This window comes from Mytilus trossulus, chromosome 10 (assembly GCF_036588685.1).
Source record: "Mytilus trossulus isolate FHL-02 chromosome 10, PNRI_Mtr1.1.1.hap1, whole genome shotgun sequence".
Classification (NCBI taxonomy): domain Eukaryota; kingdom Metazoa; phylum Mollusca; class Bivalvia; order Mytilida; family Mytilidae; genus Mytilus; species Mytilus trossulus.
The window spans coordinates 61,531,273-61,548,558 of NC_086382.1; the positions used below are offsets into that span (position 1 = coordinate 61,531,273).

The following is a 17,286-nucleotide window of genomic DNA, read 5'->3' on the forward strand; positions in this document are numbered from 1 at the left end:
GGTTAACAAACTATTCGCCAAAAAACACGCCTAGTAGAGGTGACGAGGAGCGCTATTGTTCTTTTTTCCTCAATGTACGAAGAAATGTGTGTATTCAGTTTATAATATATATGACAAAGTACTTAAGACTGTCATCTTCAATATGATTATTATCTAATGTTAAAAGAAATATTCTGATCAGGCTTTATCTCCAGTTATAGTTAAATTTTAGTACTGTACATTCACTTATTAAAATGTGTTTTTGTGAAGATTTACATGATGTACATGTTCACCAACACCCATCAATAACAATACGCTATGTTTGTCGAAAACATATATTATATAATAACCATCAACCGAAAAGGTTGTATATATCGTGCGAAAAATATCTAGTCCCAGTATGACTCTAAGGACTGTCGTGTTCAGTTTTGATTCATTGTGCACGTTCTTTAAAATGAAAACAACATATAAATTTCGTGCATCCAACGTGGTTGAAAATAGTAATCTCTTTTGAGATCCTATAAATGTTTAGGCCTCTTTACATACGTTTATCTATAAATATAATAAAGTATAGTATTATTTGAATTTTGTGGTCAAAAGTGTTCGACAAAATGAGACTTGATACCTTATAGACGATTAGAAACCTTTGTATACGTGCACCTTTACTTGTTCAAGTGCATGTGTTCATATGATAACTTTATTCATTTAGAAAAGCTTTAGAAAAATTCTCTCTTACATATAAGATACCAGTTTATTATCTGTGATGTGTTAATTGATCTGTCAGGTGTATTGATGGAGAGGGCACTTGTCTCTAATTAATATATTTTTTGGAGTATTGTCATTCATTTCACTTTTTATTTCAGGACCAGATACCGAAGGTTAAAGTATTGATATTAATAATTCAGAGGATATATATCTGTTTACTTTTTTCTTTCTTTTTGAAACAAAAATATACACCAAAATACCATTAAAACTTTTTACTACTATCTCAACGTGTCATCAAAGCTGTCAATTCGATTGAATTCACAAAGCAAAACAAAAATTCATTTGGAAGATACAATCTAGAAATATCACACCGTATTACAAATTTGATTGAAATTATCTACAAACAGAAACCGTCAATTCAGTTTATTATTAACGCAACTGTTATGCATCACTGCAAATTTGAACATTTGTTACAATGCAATGGGAAATAAAACTGTTTTATTATTTAAAATATAAAAAAAAATCCTTTAATTTTTTGGGTATCTGGCTACATCTATATTAAGCTTTTGATTAGTTTGAAGGTCCTACTAGTATCTTTTCTGTTACTTTCCATTTTCAAATTAACAATAGATTCATAACATTGTGACAAAACAAGTTGGAAAAATATCTTAGCGGGGAAGGGGTGATGTGTGGCATCACCTTTCATTTATTATGACCACGCTTGGTTTTTTTTTAATTTGGTGTTATCATCAAAGCTACTCATGGATCAATGTGATTATTACATTTCTGACATTTTTTGGCTTAGTACAAAGTTTAGTTTTGTGTCTGAGTTTTAATTTTAAAATCCCGCATTTTTTATACGTCTGCATTTCAAACACATTTCTTGGTAGAGGGGTCTAAATACAGCACAAACAACATTTTCTAAAAGACGAAAATTGGTATCCGACGAATAATAATGAATCCACAGTACCTCAATTTAGGATAGACTCTTAAATTTTAAAGAGTCGAAATATATGTGTTCTATTTATATCAATTTAAAAAGCACACAGAGTAAAATGTTGAATTACTGTTTAATTATTATTTGCTACCCATAAATTCAGGTTAAACCCACCTTTTTTATTCTTAAAATGTCCTGTATCAAGTTAGGAATATGGCAACTGTTATAAAAAAAGTCCCTTTTCTATGTTTGCGTTTGTTTTTGTTTTTTGCAGTTCAGTGTTTCTGTTGTTCCGTTGATGTCCTCTTGTAGTTGATGTGTTTTCCTCGGTTAAGATTTGTAAACAAGATTTGTTTTCGCTTAATCGATTTATAACTATTGGACAGCGGTATACTACTTTTGGCTTTATATATCACATGATTATAAACCTGAAGTTATACAACTGGTCATATATCACGGATATCCATACGTTCAAGTATTTATTTCAAAAGCTGAAGTATATGGTCAGTGGAAAGATTATCACTTCGTTATGATTCTTTTTTAGATCTACACAGTACGGATAATAAATAAATAGGTATATAGTCAATCTCATAATTAACAATGAAGTAAATACTTTTTTCAATTATTATCACGCTATTATCGTTATTTTATGGTCAAGGAAAGCATGGACACTGACCATCAAATATTGGTCAGACGATAACAGAAGAGAGCAAGGGTCATCAACATATGCGAGGGAATTACAGAGAACTGAACCAGCAAATGTAGTCTAGACAGCTTAACAGCAAAAAATGAATTATGGAAATAGCAGAATACGTTTCAAATGTTAGGAAGCAGAAAGTATATATTTGATATTAACTGATAGGAACCACATATGATACCATGAAATGCATTCAAACTCATGTCGAATGCGACTAAACGTAATTATGACAACAACAAAAAATTCAATGCATTTTGCTTACGATAAAATTTACTCAGTGTAGTATATACTTGTGATCAAATGATAAGGTGTCATAATAACAGTTGTTAGCTTTGTTAAATGAAGTAAGTTTCTCAACATGTTTACATGCAAGTCCCTCCATTAAAAGTATCCGAAAATATGTATATCGAAATTCTAACACCAGCATAACGACTGAAAACCAAACTTAGAAGGGTTAGATAATTATCCATGCAGCAAAAGAACTAATGTAGAAAGTAAGTATAATGGTTAGTATGACCTGACATATACTAGATATGTAATATGCCTTTAAAAATTAAATCTTTAAATACAACCAAAGATATTACTTCACGGGATAAAAGGAACATAAATTTTAATGACTAATTTTATAGCACTTTTAGTGTAGAATATCATCAGAGTTTATCTAATTATCTAAATGTACACATATATTAAGATAAAGCATATTTACACCAAAATTTGAATGACTATTTACAAATATCACTAAAATGAAAGGGTTCGTTTAATGTAGTTATAACAATTATATTGTGTTGTATTCAAAGACGTAATTTTTATTCGCACCAGAAGCAGTACAAGGTATAAACTATTTTTGAAGATTTTAATTTTTCTGAATAGGATTTTTTTTAAGTAAATGACTTATTAGTACTTGAAATAATTCTAAAATGAAAATACAATTTTATAGTTTTGGTGTGTCTGAAGTGTTTTTCTGAATTATTTATCATCGGGAAAGTTTTACCCTAAAACCTATGAATGCCAATGCAGTTTAAAGTAAAATAACAAAAATACTGAACTCAGAGGAAAATGGAATCGGAAAGTCCATAATCACACGGCAAAATCAAATGACAAAACACATAAAAACGAATGGATACTAAGAACTGTCACATAAAAGTATACATAGTTTTCAACAGAGTAGTAAATAACTGATAATACTTATCAACATATTCAACGGAGAACACGAAAGGGTTATGCTATCGTTCAACCCCGGTGTTAGTTTGGTTTGTGTTGCACAGACGTCAGTTTGTGTAGTTATGTTTGCCTTTTTGTCGTTTTTAGTTTTCTGTCATGGCGATATCAGTTTGTTTTCGACTTATGTGTTTAAATATTCCTTTTGGTATCTTTTGCCTCTTGTTAAAATAATGTTTAACAGAAGAGATACATAGTAGATGTTGACACCGATATAATTAAAACATCTAAGTTTGATGTGTTTGAGCTTCTTTCTATCATTTGATGAGGGATTCCTGAGAATTCGGTACTCTTTATTTATCCGCAGGGTGCTGGCATGTCATAATCGGTTACAGTTTGGCAATGAGTATTCTCATCAATGGGATATGTCTGTACAAATTTAAAAAAAGAGAATCTATAGGATACAAAATATAACATGATAAAGACCGTTTCCATGGACATGATACTTGTACTGGTAAAAATCAATATTGAATAGCCTTTGCATTATAATAATCTTGCAACCATGGGGTAACGAAACCAGCGTTAAGTTAATCATGTTGATGGTACTTTCAACCCATTTGTCTTCTGTCGTTTTATAGTTTATGAAATATAATTTATAAAAAAACATATGGCTATTAAATAAAGGCAACAGTAGTATACCGCTGTTCAAAACTCATAAATCCATAAACAAAAAACAAAATCGGGGTAACAAACTAAAACCGAGGAAAACGCATTAAATATAAGAGGAGAACAACGACACAACACCGAAACGCAACACACACAGAAACGGACCAAGCAACAGACAAAACACCACGAGAATAACAAATATAACATCAACATTAAAACCCGTTAAGGACTGACAGCGGTAAAAGTCATGGTATTTAATTTTGACTATATCCACTGTGACTTTATCTTATATAACCTCAAAAGCTGCACTGTCCGGTCGTGTATTTATGTGATTTTATGATTGTTTATTTTTTTAACTTCTAGTCCTCTGTGAAAGTCTCAAATATCTTTGAATTTTGATTTGTAACATTCATCTTGATTTGTCTCTGAAGTTTCGGCTCCCTGAATGTTTTACAAAGTTTAATAGAGAATCAAAATTAATAGAGAGAAAACTGCAGCTTACCTTTTCTCCTGTAAGAATATGCATCGCTTCTTTTACTTTTGCGAAAGATCCTTCACCAATTGATTTCCCAAGTAGGTAATTCCCAACTTTTTTAGAATGTTGAAAACTTAGAATCACATCCCTTGGAACTTCAGTAACTTTTCTCGGCAAAAAACCTGCCGAATCAATCATATCTGTTATAATAGTCATCTTCACCGCTTAACTGTATTGAAAATTATTCTACAATAAAAAAGTTTCAAATTAAATATTTTTAAATTTATAAATATTAGCTTTGATATTTATTTTTCAAACATCAATGCAATGTAGAACACCGTTATTCTTTTTTATTGTTTAATTTATCAATGGACGGCTTCGACATTCTGTAACCTTTAAAAGATTTATTTTCCAACGGATGTTTAATCTATACCTGTTACTTGTACCAGTTTTATCCAAATATTTGCAAGGCCGTAATTGTATTCTTATATAGGTATGTTCATTATTTATCATATATTACCCTTACCTGAGAAATGTTGAGATCAGACTGAAAGGAAACGTCAATTTCTGTAGGTATTTATGATGGTTTAGTTTGTAGATCATAGGTCGACAATACACAAAGTGGACTAGTGTTTACTTTATTAATATATAAAAGGGCAGTATTGTTATTTCATAAAATGTGCACTGTAATTGCACATTTTCTCGGGCGTGACTTTTTAAATATTGAACAAAGACTTTCTTCAGAATGCAAATGTTTGTCCGTTATTAAGTGATAGTAAAGAGAGATGAAGTGAAAACACAATAGTTTCCTTTGATACATGAAATTAGATAGATGTTTTATCATTTGAGAAATGTTTTATGTATTTAAATGACAAAAATATAGCATGAAATGAAAAAGACGCATGATGAAATATAAGGATAACCATTTAATACAGATTTTAAATGAAATTGATGTGGATAATGTAAAGGTCTTGAATGTTTATTTAAGGATTATTTAACGCCTGATTTAGACTTAATGACTTCATTTATATGGAAAATGATCTGCCCGATCGAATGAGAATTATGTTTACAATACAGATATTATGCCATTTTTTCAAAATCAATTATAAGATGATTATTTATAATTGAATGGATATACAAATATTTATTCACAATAACTCTCTGGCGTAAGCCTCGGTTCATCACTGATTACTTCACTTGACATTTTTTTAAGTAGCTATTGTTTTTATTGTACATATTCATTGTTTAATGCTGAAATTTTTTACATTTTAACGCATTTTCGAATTCAATGAGTCCGTAAAATGTAGTCTCCATAGTTAACTATTTATTTATTGACCGGGCACGGGTGTCGCATGTATTATCGTTGGGTACTTATGATGGTACAGTTTGTTAAGACGTATACCTTTTCAGACTTCGATAAACTTAATTTTTCCTTACTGAATTTCGTTCCTTTTGTTGTCGTTTTGAAACTTTCAAAAGTGTTTCTAATTTATAGGTCCAAGCTTCTTTATCTATTTTGCTTTCTTTTTATATTGTAAGTGTTTAACAGATGAAAATTTTGTAAATAAGCTCTTGTGGAAATATAGATTTTGCTCTAGGCGGTGTAATGTAAAAATACCGAATTCAGAGAAAAGATCTAAATGGAAAGTCCATATACTAATAACAACAAAATCGAAAGCTCAAACACATCAAACGGAATGGATAACTACTGTCATATTCCTAACTTGGTACAGACATTTTTTTATGTAGAAAATGGTGGAACAAACCTGCTTGTATTGCCAGCTAAACATGAAACCTGTTTGACAGTCGCAAACTCAAACCAACCAATCAACTAGTACACACAGTATGTTCAATAAGTTTCTATGTTAAAATTCAGTTGTATCACTTAAATAGTTAAAGATCAGCATACATTTGTTACTTCACCAGTTTTTTAGGATATTTTTATCCTCAAGTTATCAATCTTAAGCAGAGTTCAAACTAAATGTCATGGTTTTTGTTAACCATGTTATTATATATATAAGCTGAAATGTATAGGAATGACTTCAGTAAATTAATATACGTCACCAAGGACCACCAATTTTGAGACGACTTCCTGGATAACACTGAAGACCTGTACTCTACTGAGTGGTAGATAACGTTTTAAATTAATATATTTTCATAAGATAAACAGGGCAATGAGAATGGCCCATACATGCCGCATGACTGACCTTATGTGTTATACACCTAATCGCTATTTGTCCGCCATTACTGGACATCACACAGGGTCCCGTAAAATTTTGACGTCATAATTCAAAATGTCTGACGCCACAATGGAAAAGTGATTGTTGTATGACGCCAATAGTTCAAGCGGAACAGATTCTCGGGTCAGGCGGAAATAGCGATAAGGTGTATTGGTTGCCAAAGATGGTTTTACATTTGTATTTCAATGAATGATACATACAGCTTCTGATTTCTATAGGTAAATCTTGCACTATAATACAAAAATAAAGGTTTGCATTTAGGACAATAGGAATTGTGTTACTGAATGTATTCCTATGTCACAATTCAATTAACCAATTAAATTTTGTAAATGTTGAATTGAAAAATAACTAATGCAACGAATTTTATTTAACAACTGTTATTGGTCGATACCAGCAGTTATCATTACAGTAGCTTACACTAAAATGTGTGTTAAATTGAGTAATTTAAGTATATAAACACATTTGTTCTTCATTTTGTATCAACCCTTGAAAAATAACAATATCAATGATAAAATGTGAATTAACTATTATCAGTAAGTTGTTCGCACAGATGATTTATAAATAAATACGACCTAAATCAAAATTAAATGAAAACATTAATAGAAATCTGCGAGAACCATTGTTCTTTAACAAAACTTTGCTTTTATTGTCACGTGACAACGTTCCAAAATTAAGGCAACTGCAGCATTAACAAAGCAAAACATATAATTTGAATTTCAAATATTTCAAAATCTTTCGGGCATTAATTTTCTAGATTTGGAAATGTCTGCACCAAGTCAGAAGTATGACTGTTTTCCATTCGTCTGTTGTCTTTGAGCTTTTGATTTTGCCAGTTGGTATGGGAATTTCCGTTTTGAATATCAATGGAGTTTGGTACTTTTTGTAATGTTTTTTTTTTGTAACCTCGCGATTGATTTCTAAGATTTAAACAACAATAAACTACCGATGCCTTCTTTTGAATAATACACGCACGTTTAAAGCACTTCGGACGCATAAAATTGTTAAACGTGTTGTTTTTTTGATTTTTTACATCACTGGGTCGATACCTCTGCTGTCTAACTATCAATTACCCCCCGAGGGTATCATCAGCTCAGTAGTCAGTACTTAGGTACTGACATGATTTTCTAAATTGTCCGTTTACAAAATTTGATATTTAGAAACTAAGGTTTCAACTCCATCAGGCAAAGTTGACTTTAGATGAATTTTAAAGACTTTTACATCTTCGGATTTCAAATGTTTTGCTGTGAGCGTTCCTGATGAAGGTAAATCCAGAAAAGGGCTTCGAACGCCAGAAATTATTATGCGAGTTGTTTACAATTTTAAACTTACACGGAAACCTAAAGAACCAAAAATTTTGCTCCTACACATTATCTTTTGATCACAACTTGTAATGTAGTATAATGAAACGCTAATTGAAAGAGGATGGATTTTATACGAATTACATTTTGCATAATTTCCATTTTCAACGAAATGAAATCCACAACAGATCCATTACAACATCAAAGGTAACTATCACTTCATTATGCAAATGCTCAATAAATCGTGATCATTATAAATGAATTTACTTTAAACATCTGTATTTAGAATAACAGCTATGTTGGTTATCGGAATCTGTAGAAATAGGAAGATAATTCGCCAATACACATTTAGCTAAGTCTAAAAGGGTGAAATAACCAAATTACTAGAACTTGACTGAAATACAAACAATTATGAAAATTATATGTCCAGTGAGTGATACACAAAATTGTAGAAAACATATAAGTTTTAGTTTATATTTTTTCCATTGAAAGATGCACACAAGGTATAATTACTAATTACCTAAATTTCGGGATGAGGACAGTGTTGGGTCAACATTTAATAAACAAATGTTTGTAACAGGCACTGATGATTTCACACTCAACCACTTTATGGTACAAACTTATTAATTGCCGTTCTTCTTGTGGCGCCTATAAGTGGTTTATATTTGTAAGAACTTTTTCAAAATTAAAACAAATTTGGTTTTAATAAAATTATCCCAAAGTCAAACATTTATAATCCTTACTCGTTACATGCATTGGTGCCAATCATCTGACAATGTACAAGTGTATGAGACAATCAAATACCATCCATCATAGTGTACAGAACGGACCAAATTATATTAGGATCAGTTTGTTTTTGTTCTAAATATGACTAATATCGATTGATCGCTGGAAGTTAGAGTTTCAACAATCGATAATTATTAGAACACGCAAGTCGGACTCCGACACAGCGGTTACGTCCTCTTTACTACGCTACGTTGAATTTAGCGAAGCAACATCACCACTGTTTCGGAGTTTGCACGCAAGTGCACCAAGTCAGGAATATGACAGTTGTTGTTCTTTCGTTTGACCTGTTTGTGCTTTTGATTTTGACTTTTGATTGGGGACTTTCCGTTTCGAATTTTCCTCGATATTCGGTATTTTTGTTATTTTACTTTTTCCGTGTGGTGACCAGTTATTGTTTACAGGCTCGCCTGTTGGTCTTATTCAATTACTTTTTTTCATGGGTATATTAAAGAGAGCACATGTTACAATGTGTTTAAATCGGTCAAAATATTTTGAGTTCAGTGGTAATTTTCTTATAATTTTCGAGTAATGAACCAAACAAAGTTATCACTTTTGAAATGGAAATTATCCCAGAATTGCATCAAATGATCATAAACTAATTATGTACCATATCATAAATACATTATATCTCCATTACTAGTCCATCATTTACTACAGTCATTTAACGTTGTAAAAGTCGTACACATGGTAAATAGCAGGGGATAAATCGACAACCTTATATGAAAAGCTTTGTAAATGATTTAGTTTTGGTCTCGTCCTGATATTTACCGTTCGATTTCTCTAATAGTTAATCGTGGTCAATTATAAAAACAGTTAAACAAAGCATTGAAGTTTACATTTGATGAAAACCATAAAAATCATGATTATTAAAAAGTAAAATCACAAAAGTACTGAATTCCGAGGAAAATCAAATCGGAAAGTCCCTAATCTTACAGCTATTTCATAGGACAAAACATAAAAAAAACCAGAATGGACAACAGCTGTCATACTCCTGACTAGTACAGGCATTTTCAAATGTAGAAAATGGTGGATTGAACCTGCTTTTTTATTGTGCTAAACCTCTCAATTTGTACCCTCAATGCTCTTCAACTCTGTACTTGTTTGGCTTTAAAAATAGTTTGATATGAGCGTCACTGATGAGTCATGTGTAGACGAAACGCGTGTTTGGCGTACTAAATTATAACCCTGCATGGTACCTTTGATAACTATTGTACGACAGTCTCGTACCATCGATTGCTGTTACGATTATGTTTTCGTCGTATTTCACGTTGAACGTATATATTGTTCATCGGAGTGGATAAAAAAAGGTTTTGGAAGATTTAATCAAATTCCTTATTCTTTAAGAAGGTTTTCATTGTCAATATCGTCTACATTGTTTCTTACGTCGTAACTACACTCCCCTTCCCTTCTTCGCGAATGTGACCTATCGCATTAGACTATTTGCCGGGTTAGTATTAACATGAGCGACACGACGGGTTCCACATGTGGAGCAGGATCACCTGAGATCACCCCCATGTTTTTGGGAGGGGAAAGGGGGGGGGGGGGGTTCGTGTTGCGCAGTTTTTAGTTTTTTATGTTGTTTCTTGTGTACTATAAATGTCTGTTTGTCGTTTTCATTTTTAGCATGGCGTTGTCAGTTTATTTTCGATTTATGAGTTGACTTTTCCTCTGGTATCTTTAATTGCCTTTCAACTCTTGGTATAGAAAGACTGTCTGACCATTTTATGATTGATATACCAAATAAGTTGTAAATGTCGAATATAATGATCAAGCAAGCTAAGCTTATCGAATATTTTGATTAACATTTGTTTTCTCCAATTTAAGAACTCTGTACCTACAATTAGCTAGTTTCCCTATGTCCTTTTTTTCGATATATTTTATAAAAGCTATATAAATGTAAGTTTATAAAAATGGCATATAATTTGCTTGATGATTTGAAAGAGAGAAAAACCCTGCAATTTCCAAATAACTATTCTGGCAAAACGATTTTTTTCAAAATATAAAATATTAGAATGAATAGATTGTATATATATATGCCAAAACTACTGTCAACTATAGAACAAAAAAAATATATATATCACTGTACGGCCTTTAACAGTGAGCTAATCTCTTACAGTATGGTCAACTATAAAAGGACTTGACTTGACTGATTCATGAAAATACAAATAAACTAAAAAAAATAGATATAACAGACATCAAGCAGAAAAATTAAGACAACCATGAACAAATGTATACCTATAGTTTTAAATATCAAAGAAATACTGAAATAACCAGATGAAAATAAAAATGTATATGTACACCAATACTTTATAGCATTTCTATTTTGCTTTCGATGTTTTGTTTGTTCATCGATATTTGGTCTTCATTTAAAATAACTTGTAATGAAATACAATTGATAATTAGTAAAGACACCATGGTTTACGACGAGTTACATAATCCAGACTTTGGACAAGCATACATAGAATGAAGCGGGGTTAAACTTGTTCGTGATCACTCAACATTACCCTAACCTGAGACAGCGATGTACCAGTACGCCTCAAGAACAAACTGTCAAAACGGGTTTGAAATTACTTGACTCATCAGGTCGACAAGAACAAAAAAAATGTTTTGATATTTCAAAATGTAAAGTTGCAATTAAAAACAATGAAATTTTATAACATTAATAAGTTATTTTCAATTTATACTATGTAAATGTATAACTCTCTTCAAAGGAGTATGAACCGTTATTTTGAAGTACTTTTTTCTAAATTATAGACAGTTATGACTTTATATGTCAGTTATACAATGTACTCTTATGTATGCTTGTTATATAAATTTAGAAACTTAAGTTTACAGAATATAGAGTTGACAGAGTATATTTCAATTTTAAAGAAAATTAACATTAAAAATTAAGATTTATTACTGTCGTTTAATTGATCCTGTTTTGAAAACATGTCATAAACCTGGTTATAAAATGAAAGATGAACCAAATTTATATTTACGGCAATAAATTTTGTCGGTATTATATATCTATACAAGTACAATATATAGTTTGTTTTAAGCTTTCAAAGAAATACTTAATGACTAGTTGAAGATAATATTGTCATATGATCCGGATGCGAATATTTTACGGCATCTTTAATTGGCTTTTGATGTTTTGTTATGTTCATCGATATTTGGTCTTCATCTTATCTAAATTGTAATGAAATATAATGTATACTTGTTCATGACACCATGGTTTACATCGTCCGAAATATTGCCCTCTTCACTTGAAAGATTATGCAGATTTCTACAGATAGAGCCCTCTGTCTGGTACATTTGAACCATGGTCGGATTCATTTAAAAATTATCCCTATACCAAACACTATAGGATAAAAGTGAATGCAAATGGTGTCCTTTATATGGTTCTTAGTTTTTCCCCAATATAAGAAATCATCAAATGAATGAGACAGCTCTTGCTGAGAGATCAAATTTGTAACAAAAGGTTTTGATAAATTAAAATGATCTTGTTTTGTCTTCCTATCAACAGACCTTTCAGCAATGGTCAGGTTTCTTGGTTATGAAGTTAACGTCAACTCCATTATCTACTGCCTTATCAAAATTATTATTTTTAAATTTTTTAAACCCTTAAGGTGGTACCTAACACTTTCACTAAAATTAATTTGGCTCGTTTAATTTTAATAAAATTTTGACGAAGTATTTACTTTGACCCTTTAACAAAAATAAAAAAAAATAAAAAATTTTGAACCAACCGTTTTGTCAGAAAAATTACACTGGTTATATAGCAGATTGGCAAACACAAGTTTTGATCATTGAGAAGCTTAATATTCCCCTCACAACACAATGTAATTAAAACGTTTAGCTAACTTTACAGAGTTATCTCACTGTAGTGTTAGGTACCACCTTAAAACCCTGCAATACATGTGGCTGCAATTTCAAAACCCTCTAAAATATACCACAACCTACGTATACGTCAGCTATGGAAGCTTCGTGTACTTCCTAATAAATGTTGAGTGCTTGAATGAATAAAAGAAAAGAAGGAAATATAAAGTTTGGACAGACACACGCAGAATGTAGCGGAATTACATATATTGAGCATTCCATCCTTCCCTACCCTCAGACAGTGGATATTCTCTGACTGTTTATAAAGTTTTTATTTAATCCTTTGGATGTTGGATGTGTACTGATTGGGAATTTAGTCTTGGATGCCCATTTTTTCAAGTATATAAATTTTTAGAGAATTTGAATTAGCTGTCAGTTACTGCGAGTACTCTCAGATCTGTAATTTTTTGTTGGAATATACAAGTACACGGCCACGTCCACTCTGTGTTTCTGTTATATGTGTTCTATTTTTTATCATCTGATGAATCAATCCTTTTTCGATTGATTTTTTATAGTTCGTTCTTGTGTTTAACTGTTACATCACTGCCCCAGGTTCGGGAGTGCGTTGGGATCACAATAACTGGTATAACCCTGGCAAATTCTGTATGTATATGCCTGGCATAAGTCTGGAGCCTGTTATTCAGTGGTTGTCGTTTGTTGTTGTTACATACTTGTTTTTCGATCATTTTTCATAGACCTCTAACAGATGGTATAAAATATTTGCCAAATTGAAGGCAACTATACTCTCTGTAAGATACAACAAAGTTCACAGACTCGACATGAACCTTTCAAATCACCCACAATGTTTTTATAATCATCCTTATCAAATTATTAACCCCTCGAATTTTAATCTGCAACATGTATCAGTACGTAAAAGAACGATTTTTTTTAACGTTAACACTAAATAAATATGATTAAGGTGTAGAATTAATAATTCAAAATCCTCACTTACCTCGTATAGATTTTATTCCAGCATAAGGAAAGCACTTCATCCAAATCAATTGGGAATGTCAATTTCCTATTGTCAATTTCTGATCTTGTTAATTAAGTCCTTACAGAGCCTGACACGCCTAATTTAAGGCTTAAATAAATGTAAACACTTCCATACGATGGAGGAATATATTGTACACATTCACATATTGTCCAAATTAGTATTTTTTAAATATCAAATTTGTTGTCACTTAATTTAAATGTCAGGGGATCAACGTTCATATCGTGACGTGTTTGTTTTGGTATTTCATAGGATAAATATTTGATAGAGTATGTCTCAATTATTGCTCCCTTTGGAATCTTCTTATTATCTCTACAAGTCTCTTTCATTAATTATGAGAGTCTCTTTATTATTTCTTTATCCTTTCCGCCAAGGTAACCACATCGGTCACTGACGTATATGTAAGATAAACAATAGGATGTATGATTCTCCGTTCGGAACTTGACCGGTGCCAATTAACACATAAAAGTCAAGTATTCTTTCGTGATAAAAAAATGGCCTGTTTAATGAATTTTGAAGAAATTCATCGCTTTTCAGAGAAGCCTCAGTGTGATTGTTTTTTTCTTCTTTTACTTCAAAATTATTAACACAAGTTTGCACATATTATTATTGTGTTAAAGTTATATGTTTCTGTGCTGGATCTTCGCCCCCTTCCAATTTGAGTAATAGGGTTTGTAAAGAGAGGTAAATATCAGAAATTGACCTGGATTAATGAAATATTTTAAGACAAATTCAAAATCAACATCATATTTTGGACAAAATTTCAAATTTTCCCGTTCGACAAGACTTCCTACTCCTTAGTTCGCCTCATGGCAATGACCAGACAAAAATCAATCTCCAATGTAAAGGTCGGAAGGATATAAACAATACAATAAAACGTGCTCACATGATCATCAGGTACTTGTGTCAACTTCATCAACATTACAACATGAATAATCAATATGATTGTTTGACTAATACAGATTAAAACTATTTATGTCCACAGGAGATATTCTATATACAAATGAAACACACATGGTCTATAGCAAAGTTTCATTCTTAAAGATTTTTTTTTTTTTTGTTGTTGTAGGTTTTGTTTTTAACGAAATCTAAATTAATGTTCATTGATCAGTATATCTAAAAAGAATACATTTCGCATGCAACGTAAATAAAGCAACATTGTTTGATATCGTATCACTATGAAAAATTAGATTTCCTAATAAAGAAACAAAATGATTTCAAGTCTAGATCTTAACCAATCAGGACCGTTGACGTAATGACGTTGAAATGAAAGCCATCTTTGATTTTTACGTCAATTGCAAAAATTTTAAACTTTCATGGCCGATAAAAATACAAGAAAACTTCTGCCAATGTTTAGCATTATATGTTGTATTTCTTTGTATATTTGTTTTATCCTTTTAATGTTTTGTCTATTCCTTTTAATATTCTTTACGTACGGGATTCTGTAAAATAGTTTCAAAGAGTTTGTTCCAAGGTCACAAACAAAAAACCACAAAGCATGTGTGTGTGTGGTTCTGTTAAACAAATAGACCAACATCAATACAAACAAATTCAAGAGTTTAAAAATTAACTATACACACATGAGAGAAGCATATATATATATAAATATTTTCATAATTGGTGGAAACTCAAAAATGATATACGTTTTAGAACCGTCTGATTCAGACGGTTGGATAAGTGTCTGTTTAATTTGTGTTTAGTTTGATACAATAGTAAAAAATTGAGAATGGAACTGAGGAATGTCTCAGAAGGACAACAAAAATAGTCAAAGACCACAAATGGGTCTACAACACAACGAGAAAATCACGCACACGGACGCGGGCTTCACTAAAAACGTTTGTAATTCAAAAACCGAAATAAATGTTTTTTTCTCTCTCTAAAAAACATAAATAAATTGAAAAGTCTTCAAAACAATCGAATGACAAGTGCAGATAAATAAAATTCGACGAGAGGTCATAAACATGTAAATTATGATGTCGACTAAAAAATATATATAAACTTAAAGTTATTGACTCTACTATGATTGTTCTTCATTGTAAACAGAAATGTCACTAGATAAATAATGATTTAAATTTTATATCAACAAGCACTTGAAGCATAGTAAATATTTAATATTCCTTTTGAAGTACATACGTACAAAAATACATTTTAAGATAGATAGCTGATTAAAAAGTTAATGATTTCATAAATATATGTTTAAAAAGATGTTACCCCGTGTATGCAGAAAAGGTTAACACCCGGTACCATTTAAAACTTAATGTTTACATTTGCATGAAAGCAGTTATTTAGAAATGAGATTATTCTTTTCAAATATTCAAATGAAAGTTATGCATACACTTTGCAGATGCAATCTATTTGGATTGAATGATCTTGTAGTGGATTAGATAGCAAGATGTCAAACAAGCTATGGTAAAGATTGCGAACTCTTGAGAGTTTAAGTCCAGAAAACCGAACATGCGCGAAAATAAACGAAGGGAAAAGGGAACCAAACCGATGATTAAAGACAAAACACAATGTTAGCGATACAACTTTCATAAAATACCCGAAGTGAATGGTTTACCTTGAGGGAATTTACATACAAAAGCAGCATAGTTCAGATGTGTAAGGAGCTTAGGTAAAACCCCCAAATAGAGTTCTTATAAGATGTCAACAATAAAAAGACAAAAAATTATTTTTTCCGAAAACGACAATGATTTATTTTCAAAAATGAGTTGTTCAAATCCAATTCAGTTTTCTACAAAAATAACATTAAATACAAAAGGAAGCAAATAATTTATAGTACATGCAATATATTTGTAATAACTGTCCAGACGGACAATGATTGTATTACCAAAACGTGTTATTGTTATCATCCACAAAGGGTCTTGTATAACTTTACCTAATTATTTACTTTACATACATTGTGATTTGGATGTAGAATTGTGTCATTTGCATTTATACCACATCTTCTTTTTCCTATCTTATGTTTTTTTTAATTTTATTTTCCCAAATCAATCCACATCATAACATCAAAGTTAAAATCAGTTTTGAATGTAATAAAATAGCATCTTACCTGATTACAAGACATATCTCCATCAATATCCAATATATAGTATGTATTTATAGAATAGACTTAAGAAAATGATCTGATATACTAGTATTCTCTTTAACGGAATGTTTGCCTTCAATAAATTCAATAATCCTTCTAGTCAATTACCATATTGAAGAAATGATTGAATTATTGAAACTCGTCATGCCTTTGTTTATAGCAATCTTACGATACGTTGTTCACACGTTCAATCTGGCATTGCGCTTATATTATTCATGAATTATTTAATCAATTGATGAAATATATATATATTTATCGTTTGTAATACTTTATTATATGATCAAGTCAAAAATAAGTTTTTGAAGGATTAAAGAAAAAATATTTTCGAACTCAATTTCACAGACGATTTAATTGTGGGTACGTGTGAAATAAGATTTTTAAGTTAAATTTAATGGCGTGAAAGGA

At 31.0% G+C, this 17,286-nt stretch overlaps 1 protein-coding gene across 3 annotated transcripts in view; it reads right to left on the reverse strand.

The window, feature by feature from the left end:
• LOC134688328 (hormonally up-regulated neu tumor-associated kinase-like) overlaps positions 1–17,045 on the reverse strand; it is a 31,289-nt gene extending 14,244 nt beyond the window's left edge. Inside the window, exons 1-2 of one of the 3 annotated variants that reach the window (XM_063548919.1) lie at positions 16,846–17,045; positions 4,645–4,863 (exon numbers count right to left, since the gene is read on the reverse strand). In XM_063548919.1, coding sequence (XP_063404989.1) covers positions 4,645–4,833 — 189 coding nt within the window. In that variant the 5' untranslated portion in view covers positions 4,834–4,863; positions 16,846–17,045. Of the gene's footprint in view, positions 1–4,644; positions 4,864–4,955; positions 4,977–13,754; positions 14,141–16,845 lie in introns of those variants that run through there. The other 2 variants (XM_063548918.1, XM_063548920.1) reach the window with 2 other exon arrangements.
• Between the last annotated feature and the right edge of the window lie 241 nt (positions 17,046–17,286).